The 12,006-nt window shown below is 46.8% G+C and overlaps 1 protein-coding gene and 1 non-coding gene across 9 annotated transcripts in view; both read left to right on the forward strand.

Annotated features, from left to right (window-relative positions):
• LOC132333393 (high affinity cAMP-specific and IBMX-insensitive 3',5'-cyclic phosphodiesterase 8A-like) overlaps positions 1-12,006 on the forward strand; it is a 151,727-nt gene that overhangs the window by 138,615 nt on the left and 1,106 nt on the right. For 4 of the 8 annotated variants that reach the window (XM_059858444.1, XM_059858445.1, XM_059858443.1 and 1 more), the window contains 4 exons: positions 572-2,463; positions 2,983-3,107; positions 9,349-9,460; positions 11,016-11,076. In XM_059858444.1, coding sequence (XP_059714427.1) covers positions 572-678 — 107 coding nt within the window. In that variant the 3' untranslated portion in view covers positions 679-2,463; positions 2,983-3,107; positions 9,349-9,460; positions 11,016-11,076. Of the gene's footprint in view, positions 1-571; positions 2,464-2,982; positions 3,108-5,329; positions 9,461-11,015; positions 11,077-11,390; positions 11,575-12,006 lie in introns of all 8 variants that reach the window. The other 4 variants (XM_059858441.1, XM_059858439.1, XM_059858442.1 and 1 more) reach the window with 4 other exon arrangements.
• LOC132333601 (small Cajal body-specific RNA 15) lies at positions 10,726-10,857 on the forward strand. Its single transcript, XR_009488207.1, has one exon. It is a non-coding gene; the product is annotated as a small Cajal body-specific RNA 15 (non-coding RNA).

Below are 12,006 nucleotides of genomic sequence, written 5' to 3' on the forward strand. Positions count from 1 at the left end.
CTCATGGCTTGCCTATAAAATAATACATTCAGGCAATCTTTAACTTCTTAAACTTGCTTCTCTGTAAACAGAGAACAGAACACATTCTCTTTGATAGCTCTTTGAGCACAGTCATTTTGACCATGTTAATATTGGTTATTCTTCAAGGCAAATTTCTGCTGTCTGGAAACTGCTTGGGGGAGCAGCTGTTTCCTTCCAAGTGCTGCCTCCATGGTAAAAGTGGTCAGAAATGTGACTCCCCTGAATGCCAGATCATGACATGTGACTGAGGTTTGATGAGGCAGGATAATTACAACCATAATTAGCTATGCCCCTCCTGGAAAACTGTGTTCCTTTGCTGGGACTCACAATACCAGTATTAAGTAGATTTACAGAACAGTTCTCAGTGGCCCGAGCACTACATGAGTGCTGAGAACTTTACTGCCAAAACTATTTCAAGCCTCAGTCGGACAGATTTAAGCTTTTCTACTTAACACAGTTGCCCAGACATTTCAAGTGATACTTTAAGCAGACAGAATCTGTGACTGTTTCAGTTCTGCAACCTCAATACTTTCTGCCCTTCCTTCCCTAGCATTTGCCGACCTGCCAAATCTGATGGAGCATCTGAATAGTAACATTAAATACTGGAAAGGACTGGATGGGAGGAACCTGCGAGTCCTTCGACCACCACCAGAATAGCAGCTAGACCATGGTGTGTCATTCACTAGCCAGATGCATATTTATTCAAGCTCACTTTTATCAGTGTGAATTCAGATTTGTTTTGGTCTCTTCAGTATTACAGTAAAGCTAGCCCATGCACTTGGGGAACTTTCACATTCAAGAGAACACGAGGTCAGCAGTTGACTCCCACAAAGTCCCATGTGTGGACCCGGATGGAATAAGCCCACCAAGTGGAATTACACTGGATTGCTGCAGTACTTGTACTGAAGAGGGTTTATTACGAACATACTTCTGTGATATCTTCATACCAGCACGTGAAGCTGGAAGACCTTGAAGAGAATCCTCATAAAAAGGACATTCACTAGAAGTTTATCTATTAACAGAGACTCACAGCTTTTATGAGAAAGCTACATGCTTTTTATAAGCACTTCAGACAGTTATGTAGAACAATCAGACATTTAAAATGCAACTGTCCATGAAAGAATTTTTTGATCTATGAAAAATAGATGTACTGTATTTTTTCACATCACAGAAGGTGCAATCATTCACTTCTGAGCACTACTGAAAGTGAGTTCTCCTTAAGAAATTTAGTAGCAAATGTAAAAAATAACACAAGAATTTTTGAGGTTGATCGTTAGCATCTATGATTAAAATGTTATGTTTTATTTATTTTGTTAGATGTTCAATATTTTCTATGAATTTATAAATACTTAAAAGCCAAAGCCAACTTTAGATGCATTATAAATTTACATGATTCATACTCATTAATATACATTTAATTGATGTACAGACCTTTTATTTTCATAATGCAAATACAAAATACTATACAATGATACATTTTTATTGCACTGTAAGGATAGATGTGTATGTTTAAATATTGTCTGATTTATGTTAATTAAAATAAGTTTTATTAAAAAGGTCTCACTTGAGAATAGTAGAATAAACAGGAACTGTATACTGTCTGAGCACCAGAACTGCAGTAGTTCTCCCACAAACCAGTGAGGACCACCTGATCTTCTCTTGCCTACAAAAATAATAATGTGTTGGAACTCTTTGTTTTCTCCCATGACATTTTATGACTGAACTCCCTGTTAAAGTCTGCCTTATTTTATATAGTATTTCTACAAAGCATTCCACAGCGTATATGAAGAGGTGATACTAAGCATCTAATGAATTTCAACATTTTATAGCCAATGTATTTCCTCTGCCATAAAAGAAAAAGAACATAAAACCACCAACACAAACCTTCAACTCAAGAAGTTTGTAAAGGCTGTGTACCTTCACAATTTGAATGAAACCTTCATAGCAACTACCAGAAAATAATAAAATGTATATTTTAAGAAGTGTCAAGTCCTACCCATTTCATTTGAAATGTGTATGCACTTTGTAGTTTGCAGACTAACAAACACATGAAATTCTTTTAAAAATAACTAAGATACATTTTGTCTGGGGAAGGGAGAAGTTGAGGGAGTTGAATGGCATAAGGGTGATGAAAGGTGTAGCTGGCAAGCCCCTGTGTTTGTGGCTTGCCCTTGGCAAGCCCATCAGAGCCTTGTGTACCCTTGGACAAGTCTTTTTGCAGCTCCATGCAGTGTCAGGCTGTGTTCCACTGGAGGACTCAAGGAGTACCCTGTCAGCCTTCCCAGCCAACAGGAAGGCATCCAGAGGCACTGAAAGGGCCGCTGACTGTCGTTCCTGCAGAGGCAATTGAGATCAGAGACATCTTGAACCATTCCTGAAGAAGCAGAAGCTGGGGAGAGGTGGATGATGGAGCAGTTCAGGGACTGCAGTAGCAGCCTTAAGGTAAGAAAGGAAGAGGTGATCTCTCCAGGTGTTACCTGCTTCTGTGTTTCTCCTTCCTCTCCAAGCCAGTGAGACTGATGGGCTATCACCATTTGTTCTTGTTAGTGTCGTGCCTTTCTGCCCTTGTGTGGTCTTTTTACCTACTCAGAATTCAGTTATATGCTGTTGGGGCAGGGAATTCCCTTTTTGTAATTCCATGTAGTTCATTGTTGTGTGCATGTTGCCTAAGCTCAGATCCTGTGAAGGGTGCCCAGACTTGCCACTGTCTCACTGACAGTAGTAGGACAGAAGCTTCTCCGGTCAGTCTTCCAGAAGTTCTACAATCAAAGCTGAAGGAGCAAATATATTTTCATTGAAGGCTCAATAAAACAAGTATCCTGTTTTCACAGGGAACTTGCAAGGAGAGGGAGAGTTGGCTGACAGTTTTCCTGGCAATGTCACATTGTATTTCCCTATGTTGCATCTATTGTAACCAGCTGTAGTTTGCTACCTGGTATTAATCTCTTCTGTTCCTTGCAGGCTCCTGTGTCTCCATTAGGGGAAAACTGCATCACACCATCAGTGTCTCCTCTGCTTATCTGTTGCAATGAGGATAGGAGAGGAAGTTTGGGCATGAGCATGTGGGCCCAGAGACCTACATACAGGTAAGAATCATGGAATCATTTAGACTAGAAAAGACCTTTAAGATTATGGAGTCTAACCATTCCTCCAGCACTGCCATATCCACCACTAAACCATGTCCCCAAGTGCCACATCTACACATTGTTTTAAATCCCTTCAGGGATGGTGACTCCACCACTGCCCTGGGCAGCCTGTTCCAGTGCTTGACAACCCTTGAAATAAAAATATTTTCCTAATATCCAATCTGAACTTCCCCTGGTGCAACTTGAGGCCGTTTCCTCTTGTCCTATCACTTGTTTCTTGGGAGGAGAGACTGACTCCCACCTGGCTGCAGTGTCCTTTCAGGTAGTGTCCTAGGCAGTGATAAGGTCTCCCCGAGCTTCCTTTTCTTCAGCCTAAACACCCCTGGCCCCCTCAGCTGCTTTTCACAACACTTGTGCTCCAGACCCTTCCCCAGCTCTGACTGACCTTTTTCCCTTCTCTGGACACATTCCAGCCCCTCAGTGACCACCCTGAGCTGAGGAGCCCAGAGCTGGACCCAGCACTGGAGCTGTGGCCTCACCAGTGCTGAGTGCAGGGGATGCCCACGGCCCCGGCCCTGCTGGGCACCCTGCTCCTGCCATGGCCCGGTGCCCTCGGCTCTGCTGGCACACGCTGCCTCCCGTCCAGCTGCTGCTCCAGCGCCCGGCTCCTTTTCTGCTGGCCCTGCCCAGCCCCTGTGCCCCGGCCTGTAGAGCTGTGTGGGGTTGTTGTGACCCAAGGGCAGCCCTTGGCCTTGTTGAACCTTTTACCACCGGCATCATATCCATGGGTCCAGCCTGTCCAGGTCCCTCTGCAGAACCTTCCTACCCTGCCGCAGAGCAGCACTCCCAACCAACTTGGTGTCATTTGCAAACTGACTGAGGGTGCACTTGATCCCCTCATCCAGATCCTCAATAAAGATATTAAACTGCCCAGAAGAAATACTTCTTCATAAGCATAGTTAATATTCTGGGTTATATTAATATATGGTAAAAAGCAGTTAATTTCATCTGCTATAAAAATGCCAGATGCATCATCACTGAAAAGATGTGATCAATATGATTAATTCCCTGAAATTCACACTGCATCTTTATTTCCATTACTTGGACTGTAGAGCTGTGCTAATTAGCCCTCTCTGTAAGCCAGATTTATGTCCATATTGGTGTACAATAATTTCACTTAACATAAAACACTGATTTTCAGCCACTGCAGCTTTGTTCACTCTCCTATCCATCTAAATTTGCCAAGGACAGATTATAATTAAAATCTGGAACCATGATGCCTGATCTTTACTTTTTTTCCCACTGAGCTTGTCTCTTAAAACCACACCTCTGAAGCCTGCTGTGCCTGTTCTATGGGGATGATTCCAGGCTGCTGCCCGTGCAGCATGAAGGGCCTTGCTGTGGAGCAGTAATAGTTCTGACTTGATATTCACTGCTCCAGGATGGAGATGTCTTTGGCTCCCATTGCAAATGCTTCAGCCATTCCAGATCCCCTTCCTTTATTCTCCAGGATTACACAGCAACATCACATGCCCTGTGCTCTGAACCCTTTCCAGCTTTTTGAACTGTTATTCAGTGATGGAACTTCTTGGGGACACAAATGGCTTTACTGATGGCCCTTCACTGTGGAAGGGAGAACACTGGAATAAACTGAGTGTGATTGAAGTGTTCCCAATTTCAGTTAGGCTGGCAGTCTTACGCAGTGTCTGCACTTTTCATTTGTTCTTGCTTCAGTGCTAATACAAGAGTAAATTCCAATGTAGACATGATGAAGGAGAGGTCGTTTATGCACCTCCAGGGCTTTAGTAAAAAGCTTTGTGTTTTAAAACTTAATAAGGTTCAACAATTCAGCATTAAATGACAGAATGAATGGCTCTATTTTCCATACTGCATATTTTCTATCAGGTTATCCTGCTTTTAAACCTGGGTATCACTATAGATGCTTCCAAGTGAATCTGAATTATTATGATCTGGTATAAACAATGTTTGCTTCCCAGCAAATTGTTCTAGATGAGTATCTTTTCCTCTTGTACAAAATATGGAGTAATAATTGCTTATTCTGACAAAAAGAGAAACCAGACAGGTGGTATGCACAGCTACCTTATCACAAGTCTGAAGATGGTTTTCATACTGCAGTTTACCCAATGGCTATATAAATAATTTAATATATAAATTTCAAATCTCCTGAAATTGAATGAATGCCTTTTTTTTTTTTGTTGCAGTACCTTTTCATCTGGGTGTTTCTGCTTGTCTCAGTAGAGGAATCATTGATAAAACATTTAAGAAAATGTTTCTTGAACATGAAGGAATTGTGCAATGGCAAAGGCATTCCTGCATAAAAGAGAAGAAAGGATAATAGATATCTAATAATCACTTGCTGGGTGCTGAGGAACAGCACAGGCAAACAGTAGTCAGTTGTGCCCTTCAGTGAGACCAGAAGGGTTTGAGTCATGACTCTGCAAGGAGTGCTTTGAAATGAAGTCTCAGAGCTATTCACAAGCTTCAAAACAAATAATCTCGTGTGTGACATCATGCCTCCAAGGTACAGGGGTCCCAGGGGTGCTGTTAAATGATAGCAGGATGGAGTGCAGCTTGTCCTGACATGATGTTTAGATGCTGAAAACAAGCTTTCAAATTTTGCTGCCATGTCCCTGTGCAGCCCTGTGCTGCTGGTTCAGAACAAAGGCCAGGGAACCCAGAGCCACTAAGCAAAGTAGCTTTGAGGCTTCTAAATATATGAAGATCTATGAATACCTATGAAGTCTTGGATCTTCAAGCTCTGCCTCTGGTTTTACAGTAAGTGTTAGGCCAGGAAACAGTCTTTTGGTCTTCTCATGTTCCACTTTTCCCCCTCTTCTTCCAGCTTCTTTGCTTCCATTTTTCTTTCATTTGCTAGGAGTCTTTGATTTAACTTCCACTGGCTGAATATCTCCCTCAAACACACAGCCATAGTGCTGGGACTAAACCCTGCCTTTCAAACTGATTCTTGCTGCTTACTACAGCTTTTACCACAAGAAAATATTTTTCTTTCTGACTCAAAGTGAGCCTGGAGAAATATCCTATAATGGCCGAAAGCCTTACATTGGTATCCACAGGCAGAAGAAGAATACAAACAGTTAACTGAAAAAGCTTGTGAGCACTGCAGTGCTGCTGGGGCAGTGGGAATATGTGTGCAAGGTCTTTGGTACTGTACTCCCACATGCAAAATGAAGTCAGGAGTGTTCCCAGACACCTCTGCCTTTGAGGTTATGTTAGCAAGCAAAAGCAGCTGGGGACACTTGTTGAAATTTGAATCTGCCTTTTCTTGGTTTGCTTGCTCCCCCCGTCGAGTGGCAAGAGTCATTGCTAGAGCTGAAACTCATCTTAGTTCAGCCCATGGTACTTAACAGGAATCACTTCATCCTTTTATCAACCTTTCATCCTTAGAGGTAGTGAAACAGTGCACTTATGCATACAATTTTCAAAAGGAAGCAAGAAAGGTGATTCCTCTTTGAAATAAAAGGAGGAATTCAGCCAGTGTGTAATTATTCAAGTGAGAAGTTGGTCTTGTCTGTATTTAATATTCCAGAGTGGTATTTGATGTAAATCCTTCCCCAGAGTTCATTACATTAGCTCTTAGCTCAACCTGAGCATGCTGAGTGCCAAGTTCAGCATGCAGCATGTTTTATCACCAAGGAGAATGACGTCAACCTGGTGATCCTGCAGCTCCCCAGCTCGGGGGAGGAGGTATGGCTTTGTCTTCAGCCTAAAGATAAAATGGAATATGTTTGATGAGATTTTTGTGGTATTTGCAGTGTAAAATGTGTGAGGAATATTGCTTTTTACCTCCAGAAAGAACTGTCCCTTCTTGCCTTAAAAAAAAAAACAAACCAAAAAAACCCTCAAAAGTTGATTTGCTTGTAATATTATTCTACACAGAAAATTAATTTCTCCTTTACAGACCCCTAAGCTTTACAAGCAGACCCATAGAGCCCTTTCACAGGTGGGTGAAATGAGCTGCAGGGAAGCACAGGGGCTTGTGGGCATCCACACCAGGGCAATCCCTGGCCTAGTCCCAGGACTGCCTGCCTGCTGCGGAGGGCTCTGCTGAGAATCCTGCCCAAAAATGGGAAGAGAAATGTAGAAAGCAGGTGCTTTCATAAAGGTTTGTCTCTGGTGTTTTTCACAGATACTGGTCAGAGCTCCTGACATGCCAGAGCTTTGTCCTTCCGCTGCACTGTGTGCCAGGCTCGGAGAGACTCGCGGCAGAGCCGAACGCCATCGGCGGGCACGGAGTCACAGCGCTGTCCCTACGCCGGGCAGTGCGGCTGTTTGACACTCGGTTACCGGGCAGTGCCGGCTGTTTCACACTCAGTTACCGGGCAGTGCGGCTGTTTCACACTCGGTTACCGGGCAGTGCCGGCTGTTTCACACTCGGTTACCGGGCGGTGCAGCTGTTTGACACTCGGTTACCGGGCGGTGCGGCTGTTTGACACTCGGTTACCGGGCGGTGCGGCTGTTTGACACTCGGTTACCGGGCAGTGCCGGTTGTTTGACACTCGGTTACCGGGCAGTGTGGCTGTTTGACACTCGGTTACCGGGCGGTGCGGCTGTTTCACACTCGGTTACCGGGCAGTGCCGGCTGTTTCACACTCGGTTACCGGGCAGTGCCGGTTGTTTGACACTCGGTTACCGGGCGGTGAGGCTGTTTGACACTCGGTTACCGGGCGGTGCGGCTGTTTCACACTCGGTTACCGGGCAGTGTGGCTGTTTGACACTCGGTTACCGGGCGGTGCGGCTGTTTCACACTCGGTTACCGGGCAGTGCCGGCTGTTTCACACTCGGTTACCGGGCAGTGCCGGTTGTTTGACACTCGGTTACCGGGCGGTGAGGCTGTTTGACACTCGGTTACCGGGCGGTGCGGCTGTTTCACACTCGGTTACCGGGCGGTGTGGCTGTTTGACACTCGGTTACCGGGCGGTGCGGCTGTTTCACACTCGGTTACCGGGCAGTGCCGGCTGTTTCACACTCGGTTACCGGGCAGTGCCGGTTGTTTGACACTCGGTTACCGGGCGGTGAGGCTGTTTGACACTCGGTTACCGGGCGGTGCGGCTGTTTCACACTCGGTTACCGGGCAGTGTGGCTGTTTGACACTCGGTTACCGGGCGGTGCGGCTGTTTCACACTCGGTTACCGGGCAGTGCCGGCTGTTTCACGCTCTGTTACTGTAAGTAAGGCAGACTGCAAGGACACAGCGCGAACGGGAGCGCTCAGGAGCAGGCGAGTCGCCCAGCCACCCCTCTGGGACTGGGCTGGGAACGGCAGGTAACATCAGACACAGCTCTTGGGGTTAATGAGGGAGAGAGACTGCAATTGCTTGTGTACAGACAGTTGTCAGGACAGTGTGAGAGCCAAGTGAAGTACTGTGAAGCACTCCTCTCCTGACAACCAAGCCTAAAAGTGAGCGGCCTCTCCCAGCCCCTCAAAATCCACACTGGCAGACTCAGTGCCAATGTGCTGTCCCCTGTTATGACAGATCTCGGAGGAGGCAAGGTCAGAAAGCACAAAGTTTTAGCTGCTCTATCATGCCAGGAACAAAAAAAAAGCCAAAACACCAACCCACCGTCCAACCAAAAACCACACAGAAACCCCAACAACAATAACAACAAAACAAACAACCCAAAGTCTTGCTTTAAAATAAGCTGTTCTAAATAAACAAGTGTTCTTTGAACCACAGCAGAGTACATAGGTAACAATGTTTGTTAAGTAAATATCAGTGACATGTTTAAGTCTGGCTCAGTAGGTATTGGCAAAGTGATATTTGTGTTGTTTTGTTGTAACAAGCGTCAATCGTGTTTGTAGAAGGTGGTCTGAAAAAAGGGACTTTGGATTTGGGGTTTTATTTCTTCCATCTGCCTACCAGAAGCCCCACTTTGGGACTTAAAGTCCTTCCCAATGCATTGAATGTGGTGAAGTTATATTTACTTCAGTGGCTTAGCTCTGTCCATAATCTGCCTTATGAGTGTTACTTCTTACCCCTGGATCCACTTCCTAGATTATTTTGACTTTCTGAAGAAAATCTGTCCTAAGCCTGGCTGCAAATATATGGTCACATTATTATAGTGTGTACCTGAAATGCCACCTGAAGGCCCCAATCCTGCTGGTGGAGGGAGACCCAGGAGCTGCTGAGAGGAGGGGGCTCTCCCTCAGCCTTGCCAGGGCTGTGCTAGCAGTGGGTGTTATTCTGGTGCTTCACTCTGCAGGATCAAGCACACACAGATGCTGCACGGGATGGTGGCTGCTGGAGGCAACAATTCAGCTGTGAGTGGATGGAGCCATCACTGGGGAAGCCGCTCCATGGCCCAGCCCAGGCAGGTAGGGCTCCAGTGGGTGCCGAGCGTGGTGAGCTCGGCTTGGTCCGTAATGTCTCGGGAAAAGGCAGCGTTAGTGAGGCCAGGGCTGCGGGAACACAGCGCCCACTCCAGGGGGGAACTTCGAGTGGTGTCTCCCCGTCCGAGGCGCTATCCCGGCACAGGCAGGGAAAGGAAAAAGGAGAGGAAGGAAGGAAGTAAGGAAGGCAGGCAGCGCCCGCCCTCTCCCCGCCCTCTGTCAGGGCGCTCCGACTGAGCCGCGCCCGCCCCGGGAAATGGCGGCGCCACGAGGGGAGGCGGGGGGAAGCTCATGGCGGCGGGGCAGCGGTCCCGCTCCGCCCGCGGCGGGCTGAGGTGCCCGGGGGCGGCCGGCCGGCAGCGGGAGAGCGGGGAGCTCGGGCACGGCCTCCCGCGCTCGCTCGCACACGGAAAGGCCCCGTGGCCGTGCGGCCAGAGCGGGTCCCGTGCCGTGGCGCCCAGGCCCGGGCTGCCCGCGGCTCTGCCCGTGAGCGCCGTGTCCCTCGCGGGAGCTGCCGCCGAGATGCGCGTCCCGCGGGGAGCCCCGGCCCTGCCCGGTGCGGGGCCCGTGAAGAGGCGCTCCTGCCCGGGGCCCAGGTAAGCGCTGCCCGCCGGGCCCGCTCCGCCCGCGAGGGGCTGCTCGTGGTGGTGGTGGTGGTTTTGTGAGGTAGCCCGGGACCCACTAGCGCAGCCGTTCTGGGGCTGTTTAAGCCATAGCTTTGTGTGTGGATTTTATTTAGCTTTTATTTAGCTCCAGCTGTGGGATGAGCACCCTTTTGGCAGAGGGCACAGTCCCGTACAGCCGTTTTATGAAGCAGTTTATGTCTCAGCATCGCTTCCATCAGAGCAAGTAAAGCTTGAAAAGTAAGCCTGTTTGGAAAAGGTTTAAGTAAGGTGGTCTAGGACAGCTGAGTCCCAGTATATATTGGCAACTGAGCACACCGCCATAAACGCGATGGAGAGAAAGTTCAATAAAAAGGCAATGATGTGTTTTGGACTGGCCCAGGACTACGGTAGAGTGTGAACAGGAAGCAAAGCCTCACCTTTGAGGTCCCCGGTTGCTTTGCTGTGTGCTGCTCATGAGTGATATTGGTTACTGCTGGGAAACAGAGGTGGGCAGTAAAAAGATTCAACTGAGTTTGAAGATAGGAATAGGGAATTGCCTGCCTGGCTGAGTGGTTAGGCTCTGCTGTCTACTTTAGGAGGGTTCAGTCTGTTCTGAAACTTTTCAGGAGTTTTGTGGAGATTCATCTGGAGGACTAAGAAAGTGGAGCCAGTGGCACTATATTGACTCCACTGATACTATCCTCCTAAATTAAATGGTGGGAGAACAAGGCCTGTCTGTGAGATAAAAGTCAGGACCTACTTGATCTACCTACAGTATTTTAATGGCAGTGAGAGAGAGCAGGTTAAAAGTCACGTGTTTTTGTAGTGAAAGGTTAGATGTGTTTGTTTTAAATCTACATTAAATGTATTCCAGTTATTGCATTGTCTTTTGTACTTGTGCTTTTGACATGTGTCACCTGTTTAATTGCTCACAGGCCCTTTGTTCCCGGCTCCAGCACTAGGTGAGGAGGGACACTGGACATGCCTTGGATTACGGTAAAAAAAACCTGTTTTCAGCCTCAGAAACGTGTGTGAGACCAGGTTCTGAAAGGGCTTCACGTGATGCCCTCCAGTGGCAATAATGTGAATTTGAAATCACGGGAATTGGGCAAAGGGATCCTTCTGGCCTGAAGGGGTTTGGGCAGCCTTGGCTAAATCCCCACTTAGCTGTTGGGGGTGTCCTGTGCTTTGGCTGTTCTGGTGCTGCAAGTCCTGCAGGGATGCATGGATCACTGTTGCACATGAGGACTGCCTGTGGGCTTCAGCTGCCCAAAACCAGAGCTTTCGGCATGAGCTTCTGTCCTTTGCAGAGGATGGATTTTACTGTGTGTCTGTAAATGCTCATAAGGAAAAGGAACAAGGAGGAAATAGACCCAACAGATCCCAGGAAAAATGCAGAACATAATGTTAGAGACAAGGACAACTCATTTTTAAACTGACTGTTGCCCTACCACATGATGTAGTTCAGCCAGAGTTCCTGTATACAGGCCAGAGGTAAGAACTGGTTTTGCCTTATCTGAGATACCTTTCAATACAGAGTAATAGATCTCAGATCAGCACAGCTGTCCAAGGTGAGTGCTATACTCAGAGTTCCAATAAACTGAATATATCTGGTGAATAAACTGAATACAGAGACATGCAAGTGTAAACTTACAGCTTAGTAGACCTCTGCAGTGGAAGTGGTGGCCTCCCTGTAAAGGATTTATATAGAGATTGTTCAGAGCAACAGCTGGTTCTAAGAAACACACATTGTCAAGTTTCCTTTGCTGTATAAATATTTAAGTGATGGGGTTTGGATTCTTAAGGGAGGAAAAGCTTGGGCTAGTGCCAACAGGTGAAACTTTTATTAAAGTTTCAAACAAACTCATTTCCCTTACTGTTTTTAACCTAGAAGCCAATTATTGCATACTTTTTTCTTTCTTTCAG

The sequence above is a fragment of the Haemorhous mexicanus genome, chromosome 13 (genome assembly GCF_027477595.1).
Source record: "Haemorhous mexicanus isolate bHaeMex1 chromosome 13, bHaeMex1.pri, whole genome shotgun sequence".
Lineage (NCBI taxonomy): Eukaryota > Metazoa > Chordata > Aves > Passeriformes > Fringillidae > Haemorhous > Haemorhous mexicanus.